At 33.4% G+C, this 10,151-nt stretch overlaps 1 protein-coding gene across 1 annotated transcript; it reads right to left on the reverse strand.

Annotated features, from left to right (window-relative positions):
• Positions 1–628: 628 nt before the first annotated feature.
• LOC115443153 (intraflagellar transport protein 81 homolog) lies at positions 629–9,197 on the reverse strand. The gene is made up of 11 exons (XM_030168436.2): positions 8,675–9,197; positions 7,924–8,129; positions 6,351–6,538; positions 5,270–5,391; positions 5,053–5,184; positions 4,771–4,902; positions 4,319–4,519; positions 3,370–3,489; positions 3,104–3,277; positions 2,216–2,602; positions 629–1,689 (listed from the first exon to the last, which is right to left on the reverse strand). The coding sequence occupies exons 1-11, from the start codon at positions 8,819–8,821 to the stop codon at positions 1,522–1,524; spliced, it is 1,977 nt and encodes a 658-aa protein (XP_030024296.1). The 5' UTR covers positions 8,822–9,197; the 3' UTR covers positions 629–1,521.
• Positions 9,198–10,151: the final 954 nt, after the last annotated feature.

Here is a 10,151-nt window from a genome sequence, read left to right on the forward strand (position 1 = left end):
ATAATCGCCTACTTTCAGTACGGTGTTCAAGTAATTAACACCACATATAAGAAATCGGCCAACCCTATGCTTAAAGAACATGGTCTGTACTCATCAAATATGCTCTAACCTAGCAAGCCTAATCCTCGCCAAGCCCGAAGCCACCTCAACCCAGCAATAAAATTATAATTATTACACATAACATTAGAAATACCTGTAAAATTCTCTTTTTACCGTATTAAAAATTATATTCGCAATGAACACAGAATTAAATTTTAGACAATTTTTAAATACCAGAGGTAATAATAAAATAGTTGCAGTTTTCGTAGTATTGTAATGCTCTTTGAGATGCGATGTAACATATCTTCTCTTCTGCCAGGCTGTCTGCGCAGCCGAATATTTCCAGAAACGCCCAATGTCATCAGCGAGAGTAGCAGCGTGTAACATAACTCTACTAACAAAACTAGCAAGCCGCAACTACCAACCACTGCATAGCAATGCGTTGTAGTTATCAACCTGAGACATCAGATGTTAAGTCTCATATTGACCAGTAAATACAATAGCTACAAATTACAATGTCCTTCAGACGTAGTAGTTTCATAAGTTTATAAAAATATTACACATTAAAATAAAACTATTTTTTCTGCTTTTACCGCTTTTATTTTGTTCACATTATTTACAACGTATTATTTATATAATCCCCGACGGAAAAAGAGGGGGTTATAAGTTTCAAATATAGTATGTGTCTGTCTGCGGCATCGTAGATCTCAAATGAATGGACCGATTTTGATGAGGATGATCATGATCTAGGTGGTTCTTAAATATAATTTAGGAGTATCTATGCAGAAGTTTAAAGATCATCTCTTTTCCTTCTTTCAGTGATCCGCTTGATTTGCAATCTAGTATACCTGCTATTAAAAATTATAAAATAAAATGTGTTTATTCTTTAAGTATATTATAAATATTTGGTAATATTTTAACCCTAATAACGCGTTATTTTTATATATTATGCAATATATTGTGTCGGGGTTTACGCGTTTGCATCGCATCTGTACAACTACTAAAGCGCGTCGGCATCGCGATTGCACCGATACAGTATCGTGGACGAAGGTGGACTGCCAGCAACAGCATTGCGACTCTATCGTGGCCGTTTTTCGATTGCATCGCTGCAAAAGGTTACCGTAGGCGACTTCCCTAAATGTAAACTATAACATGACCGTGTTCCAATGTAGCTTGGAGACAAATGTGAATTCCCAGCTCGGCTCTTACATATGAAACACCAGTTAGCGTCTATGACAGTATAAAGGCCCTTTTACGCTATCGTCATGTAGTAAGTGTGAAATGGTTTTCTGTATGCCAATTTTTATTGTATGTATAAACTGGATGAGATGCTTTACATGTTTGTTATGAACTGTCAAAATAGCGTGTGTGGTGCTCCATAGTAAATCAGGACTCTGGTATCTTTTTATAGTAAAAGTTTATTAGTGTTATAATGCTTTTATTACATGCATAGTAGAACTAGAGTGCCATAATACGAAAGCTTTAAGTAAGTGTGAGCATTTGTGAATGTTGGGTGATATGCATGCGGCCCTGTCTTGCAGCGGGCTCGGTGCGCGCTCGCATCTTGCACCGGAGCAGTTGAAGAGTATTCTCCCAGAGGCGAGTCTGTTCTTCCACTGCTCCTTGGCGGGAACTGATGGCTTTTTGTTCCTTTATATAACACACAAGACATTATTTACCCTCATTGTAGGCGTCAAGAACCCTTTAGACGCTACGTAAATAAATTACATAGAAACATTAAACAGAAAAAATGGTTGTCTATCTATGCCCTTTACTTTTACTTTACTTGACTTTACTCAAACACGTTTTTATTAAAATACGTTTTAATATTTTTCAGTATCAATTGATACGCAAATTAGCTGAATAATTTAGGCTACATTAAGTACCAAAAATAGAATCACTTTCACGATAGAGCTTGACTCGTCGATCAAATCAAAATGCTCCTCACTGGAAACCGTTCGACCTTTGTTTACTTCTTATGCCGATAGGCGATGAAATGTTAAAATTAAAGCTCGATGAAAATCGGTGAATTAAGTAGTTTGGGAACACAAGAACTTGTAGAGTTACCACTTCCCGGTTCATATTATTTGGGCTGTTTAACTGGGATATTTACATGAAATTAAATGAAACGTAGCTGATTGCATACATGAAATTATTATACAAAATTATTTTTTACCTCCTCCAAACGCTTGACAATTTGCTCAAAGTCGGCAACTTTCTTCTTTAATGCCTCCATTTTGGAAGGTTTCCTTGGGGACTGCATTGAATTTTTCATTTCAAACATTACGACTTCTTGAAAACTTTCAGCTTTTGTTATTTCTTGTCTCAAGTTTTTCCATTCGGTCTCTTTATTATTCAACTGGTCAGTCAAAGCTTTCACTTGGTTTTTGAGAGGTTCCATTTGTGATGCTATATTGATCGATGTGGCTTCGTAAGCTCTTTTCTTTTGGTCATATTGTTGTTGAATGGCTTGGAACTCTTTCTTTACGGGCTGAATTTTATCCGCTAGTGGTTGTATATCTTGACGGACTTCAGATAGTTTTTGCGCTGTTTGCGCTACTAACTAAAAACAATAAAACTATTTTACAAACATACCTCTACGAGAACTACCTGAAGCAAAATTCCACCTTACGTTCTAAAGGAGGGAGAAAAAAACTGTTACGGTCTATGTAATACCATACAAACATAGACATTTTAATATCTGTTCCACGCGTATTGTAAAATGGCGACGGGACCGCAGTTACCACCCTTAACCAACCAGGGACTCCGAGATATCAAACAGACAGCATAGATTATTCTATGGCACTATATTTTTAAAAAGACCTATTCAGTAGAAAGTTAAAATTTCTGCGATTAGATCTTTATCGAATATATAAGACAAATAAGCAACAAGCACCTAAAATATGCTATGTAAAAGCACTGTTACGTATTGAAATATTTAACACAAAACTACATTTTCCATCCGTAAAAAGTATTCAACACATTATCCCTACTCCTGAGAAATGGATAAGTAAACATAGATTAAACAAGATATATAAAGAACAAGATATAACAAGATAAATACCTGAGATAAATCATGAAGAGACTTTTTCGACAAATCTATAGATTTATCTTTATCGTTTTCCAAAATATCAGCGTCTTCTATTTTCATTTTTTTATGATTAACTAACGCCATTTCGACGGTCGGATCCGCAGTGCTGATGATTTGTATCGTCCTTGCTAAAATACCGGCCTCAGTCTGTAAAAAATAGCGAAATAAAATCTCTCTTTATATTCAGAAAATAAAATTTATGTAAATTAGTTATTCGCTAATATCAATAAGCATATTACCTTAAAACTTGTTAGGTTGGCTTTTTGCCTTTTATAGACGGCGCTCTTAGTGCGCAATGAATTTACATATTTTTTCAATTCTTCTCCTCTGAGAACAGTATCGCCCAGAAGCTGTTTAACCTAGTAAATCAAAATTGATTCACAGTTTATACAGGTAGTTCCATCGATAGCAAAAAAGAATTAACGAATTTAATAACCTACCTGCCTATTATAAAAATGATATTAAGTTTAATACAATCGAGAACAAGTAGTATTTGTTGTAAGAATTCTCTAAAGAAATAATAATCGTCTCGACATCGGCCGAAGTTCGAACATCATAAGTGATTATTTGAAAGGAGAAAAATATTTCTTTTTATCTGATCTGTGTGACGTGTCCCAAAACATTATCGACAACAGGCCAGACATCGATTTCGGTCAAATTCTGCCGCCACTCACTGTCATTCCACCAAAAAAAGGAAACGATTTTCTATTTTTAGTGCGCTGTTCAAGAAATGAAAGTTTGACCTTTTCGCTAACAATGATCTTTACACCAATTGCATTACGTATGCGAGAGTTGTATTCGGAAAATACGCGAAAGCTCTATTTGCATTTTCAATGGCATTATTGAGACTATAATTTCATTTCAGTGTACAATAAGGGCAAAACAATTCTTGAATGCCAAAGTTCACGGAACTGTAATCGTCGATTACTCATCAGTCAACACCAAATGCGATATTCATGAAATATCTAGGTACTTTTCTTCGTAATTTGTGCAGTAGCTTTCATGTATTTTAAATGTTCCATGTTCCTCTTTTGTGAAATAAATTAGATATTTTAAAAGTGAGTATTTTACCTAAATTGATTTTAAATATCATTTAAAACTTTAAAAGATTATTTTTCTATAATGTATAGTGTATCTAGGTATAGTGTAGTAAATTATGTATGAATTATTTCCTAGCAATTCACATACCTGAGATTGTAAATCTGCTAAGGTCGCCTCGTAGTCTTTAAGACTGGAAGCGAGCTCATGGACACGTGCAGCGCTCGCCTCCTTATTACGTCTAATAACTGCGGCTTGCTGTCGGAAGGGTGCCAACTTATCTTCTTGCGGTCCTTTTGCGGCAAGTTTGCGTTGTACAAGCTGTTCCATTTCGCCATTCACAACTGCTATCTAAATATTATTAAGTAAAGCAAAACTGTTAGATAAGAGTTTTTATAGATTTTTGTTACTGGAGAGAAACCCATGCACTAGATTTAATAACACCTATCTACTTTTTACGTTAAAAAGATTTAAATTAGAACATTATTAAATAGGTACTAATGATACATAAACTACACCTACCGAGACAGGCTGAGTCATCGTCAAGCTTGTCTTACGGTGTTACATGCATTACCATAGCATAAATTAATTATTCTAAGTACCTTATCTTGTAGCATAAGCAAATCAGACCGAGTTGGATGTTGTTCAGCAGTAATTGATTGCATTATATTCAATTCTTTCTGTAGATGTGCGGTTTCCTGAGGTAATTTTTCCTTTACTAAATAACAATTTAACTGAAAAAATTATACAAATTTACACGCAATTTATAAAAGTTACAAATAAATATATCCTTTTTTAATATGCAAAAGTTTTTAATTTATATTGTCATACTTCGGTGAGCATTGTTACACTAATTATTTTCAGTAATTTAAATCATGACATACCTGAATTTCTTCTTGTAAATGTTTAATGACATCATTAACAGTTTTCGGCGCGGCACTCTGGCCATGAATGACGTTCAAATATCTTTTCAATTGGTCCGATGCTAATTTTAATTGCGATTGTTGAGTGTCGTACTGTGATACAATAAAATAAAATATTATAAAACACAAGGGATTAAATTTAAGTAACTCTTTTTGCCTGTAGAGTTTAAATAAATACCTGATGTTCTAATTCCTTCGCTTTTTCTTGCTGAAGTCTTAATGATTTGCTCACATTCAACAAATCATCTTTATTACTTACATCAACGAGATTCACCTGAACATTTTCTAGTCTTTTAATTACTGTAACATTATAAACATGATATGTATCTATATTAGAAAAATAGTAAACAAGTTTATATCACGGGTTTTATAATTCGACATAAATATCATACCAATTTAAATAAAATGGAATTTTATTATTATTTGGCGTTTTAGTCCCGTATCGCACTATTTTCATAGGTAGTTTAAAACTATCACGCTATCCTCATTGCATATTTTAAAAAAATCTAACGAGCTGTACTTCTGAGATTAAAGTTTTTGTAAAGTTTTAATACCATAACTAAAAAAAGTCTCAAAGTCAGTATTTTGCACTTATAATACGTACAAATTGACTGACTGAGTTGGCAAATATTTTATTTTACGATCTGTGTGCTCTTTTCAGTGGTAATGAAGCTTGTTTCACGAGTCGTCGTGTTTACATTTATATTAACATGGCAATTACGCATCCAGCAATATCATGAAATGGGTCGTAATTTCATTGTGTAATCAATTGAATATTTGACATCCACTGGACGCGCCAGTGGATGTCGTTATACCGTCAGTATACCGTTGCCAGGTTAACAAACTAGGTATATTATTATTATGACCCAGATGTGTTAATTAATTAGTACTTAATTAACACTTCGCTTTTCAGTTGAAGTACCAATTTATTTATTTATATGAATTTTAAAACTGTATTTTTGATTTATAAAAATACTACTTAGTTAAATATCAATTTATGTTAATAGACGTTAAAGTTACTCTATTCATGTTTGTGTTTAATATTGCTATTGGATATTATGTGTTCTTTGCGTCGACTAATGCTCGATGACTGATTCAGATTATAGCATTGTAAACAAATATGTGTGTGTTTTTTAAAGCTTACTATATGTTAAAAGTGATTATTTTTTAAAAATTATAAATTTAAAAATATATAATAAAATAGTAACAGTCTACAAAACTTATACAATAACTCAATTATATTTTTTCTTAAAACTCACCTATATCTCTCTCTACGGCCATTTCCTTTATATCGTTTATAATTTCAGAAGCGTTCTCTTTCTGCAACAGTCTTGTTTTTTTATGAACTTCCTTAAACTCTTCAATAAGATTCTGGTATAAATCGAGTAAATCTTGAATCGTATTATTCCGAGCCACGTCTGTGGGAATATCTGGTAATTTTAGGTACCTAAAAAGATTAGTATGGTTACCAGGATGTCCCATACATAACAAGTAGGTACACGTACTTGTACGTGAAATTAAACGTAAAATTTATATACTTATTTATTTCTATATTTAGTTTATTACACATTAGGTAGCTAATTCTGTAATCCACCACATCTCCCAGATGTAGGCTCGTAGGGATTTTACGCATGGTCAGCTTTACTGTGCATGAAGACCGCCACCTCGACAAGGCACAGAATGTAATTCACATCTCGGGAACGGTATCCCCAACTGAGTAATTCAGGCCTTGGACGGATAGCAGCGCCACTTAACCATTTTATAAATTATGCATACGTCATCAAGAATCTGAAACTGTTTTCCGCCTAGGACCTACAGAGCGAGAAAGCCTCTACACTCGTGAAGTGTTGTGTAATCTTAAGCCACCCCACCTTTCCATAATGAAATGACTTAATATAGGTATTGGCTTACGAAACCATTTTTGTGATCCTATTCATCGGTTCTGATTAAGAAATTTATTAGTTTTTTCTTCAGCCGAGTGAATAATAAACTGCGGAAACGTCTGCCCACACATTTATTTTCTCTTAACTATCATATTGAGCGACGTATGATTTATGGAAGGATTTTTCTTGGTACACTTGATAGGTATCTGTGCACTTACGTTCGAATTCACTACAGTGCTCCGATAGAAAAAAAACATAAATAAATTGTATTCATATTTCTTTATTTTTCATTTTTTTGTTCTTCATCATATATAACACTAACTTATGTATAAAATCTCTACTTAATAAATATTTATATAATAGTTCTTTTTTGTAAACAAATAAATTTATTCTTCTCATTCAGCGCTTTTGTGCGTATAAAGTACCGACACTTTCGGGGAGTCGGTAGAGCGGAATAAGTATGTACTGCCTACTCTTCAATAAGTAAAAGGGACTCAGCGTCCGGATTACAGCGAAAGGAGATTCAACACCACGTAAAAGGTCTCGTCACGTACGAAACTTCCTGATTCCATCCGAACCCTCACCAAATCCAAGTAATTTATTTAACTTATTGCTTTGAAACTCATTCGTGGCAAAGATAATATCCGCATAATAAGTTTTTTTGATAGAAAATCATTTGAAATATTATAACACCCGTTTTTGCAAAGTTATTAATATTTATTAAGAAACTACTTAATACTTAACATTTAATAATATTTGAAAGACTAAATATTAACTACTTATTCATTCCACAGCGTTTTTCTACGATTTTATAACGCCACGACGACCATATTAGCCGCATTTACAGTAGATAAGATTGCTGAATATGAAATAATTACTTAACCCTCAATCCAAAAAAAATTGATGTTGTTGGCAACATCTTAAAACTATCGATTTGATAAACACATACCGTGCGAGATATGCCGTATTCTTAACTTGGTCTTTATTGGTCAGAAGCCAGTGCAGCACGTGGTGTATCGTCTTGGCATCTCCAGCAATAAGCTGCGCTCTAAACCGTGGCGGCTCGACATTAGCCGGCGGCCGATACTTGACGTTACCCAACATTTCCAAAAGACGTACTGATATCGTCTCTGTATCATCTTCGCTAACATCTATCTATAAAAGAGGTAAGTGGAATATATAATTAGATACCTATTTACTTGCCTACTTATGTCGATATAGCAGTAGTTAGTAGTAGTAACCAGTGGCATTAAAATTATCGTTTCTTGAGACTATTTGTTAAGAACAGATATACCTAGAGATATGGGGATATGTCATGATTCAATACAAGGCGGCCATCTTTGATCGTCGGTATTGTAAGGCGTAGTCACAATTGCTTTAAAGAGAGCGACTTTTCTACATGCAATAACTTCTTATACTATCTAAGTATATTACTTACTCTATGCTATCTAATTCATCAATTATGAATACTTACCTAACTTTAGTTAGTTAGGTAGGTAAGTACATCTAAATTAGTTTTGTGTTACTCGGAGAAATTTAAATCCGCTAAATACTTTTTTTTTAAGGCGAGAAAAAGCGCTTTCGCTAACACCACTGACAGGAAGAGTGAAAAAAAAGTTTACAGTAATTTATTATATGGACTGTTGTGCATTATTATTCAAGATATACTTATAAACGATTAACATATTGACCAAACATACCTTGTCCCCAGCACCGAAATATACAAGTAAATCCACCAATAATTGCAGCAACTGCTTCTCACTAAGGGCATCAAATTTTATAAGATCATAATTTCTGCCAAGAGCGATATTTATTTCTTTCACAATAAACTTCATTTGCTCCGTCATTTTAAAATAAAGGCACCATTTGTTCGAATTAAAAACCAAGGGCAAAATTTTAACTTTGAGAAATTGATTTATAGTGTGTTGACAACATACGTTGGCATAGCAACCTTACTTTCACCCAAAGAGAATTTATAATATATATGGAAACTTCCACCCTTTGCTTCCACCTTACTCTATGATAGCAACCAAAAATAAATATAATACCTATATATGGTCCGAGTATACGAGAGCATTGTATGATAACAACTGAGGATAGTAATTACCAACTAGGTAATAGTAACGAAAACTAACGAAAATCTGGAACAAAAATAATATTCGACAGTAACCTTGGCTTCTTGGTGTCTAACCGTCACCAAAGAGAATGTAACCCAACGAGCATATATAAGTAATATCCACGTAAAAATTATAGGTCTTATTCATAATAAAACCCTTATCGAAGGTATAAATCGCAAATAGTTAAAACGTCCTCTAAGCTTATCGAGCCTTCGATAAAATTTCTTATTCATAATGGTTTCGTAAACCTCCGATAACAAAAAGGCCTTTAAATGTGCACAATGTTGCTATTTCGTAGAAAAAAAACTATTGCTTTTTTTACAAGATTTTGTTGAAGTAATTGATTAGGGACCGGGTATGAACCCGCTCCCTAACCAAAACCCTCCCTAAAAGAATATGAATTCTTGAACGTGAATGTCGACACGAACTACAATTTCATATAGATGTCGTAGATTCATTTGGGGAGCTGTGCTAACTGAAATGAAATATTGCTACTCTTGCAATACGCACTATGATAGCCACTCTTAAAATATTCATATAAATAAAATATTTGAATAATATACAATAGTGATTATGTACACTGGTGGCATTTAGCACAAATAATAAAGTTAAAACAGCACAATTAAATATAAAAGGAATAAATCAATTTTATTTTTTAGATCATGCTCATTGTGCCTCCTCAGAACCCACTTCCAATAGAAAATATAAAGGAGATATGTATGTATCCATTTTATGCTATAATCATGTAGGACATTGTTGTTTTAGGTAGGTCATAAGTAAAACATTTTCGAGGTCTTTATTAGTTAAAATAACAAATAAAAATAAATAAAAACCTTTATTTATCATGTAGGCATATATATAAAAGGCTCTTATGACAAGTCATCATATAATCAAATATGATTTACAATTTGTAAAGTACACAGATTAAGGCATGCATATGATGCATTAGTATACTATACTCGTAATCCACCTCCACCTGAAAATATAAGGGAGGTATTAACAAATCATCATTAAGTAATTTATAATTTATACTATAATCCTGTGGGATACTACTGTTGTA

The sequence above is a fragment of the Manduca sexta genome, chromosome 17, assembly GCF_014839805.1.
Source record: "Manduca sexta isolate Smith_Timp_Sample1 chromosome 17, JHU_Msex_v1.0, whole genome shotgun sequence".
Taxonomy (NCBI): Eukaryota; Metazoa; Arthropoda; class Insecta; order Lepidoptera; family Sphingidae; genus Manduca; species Manduca sexta.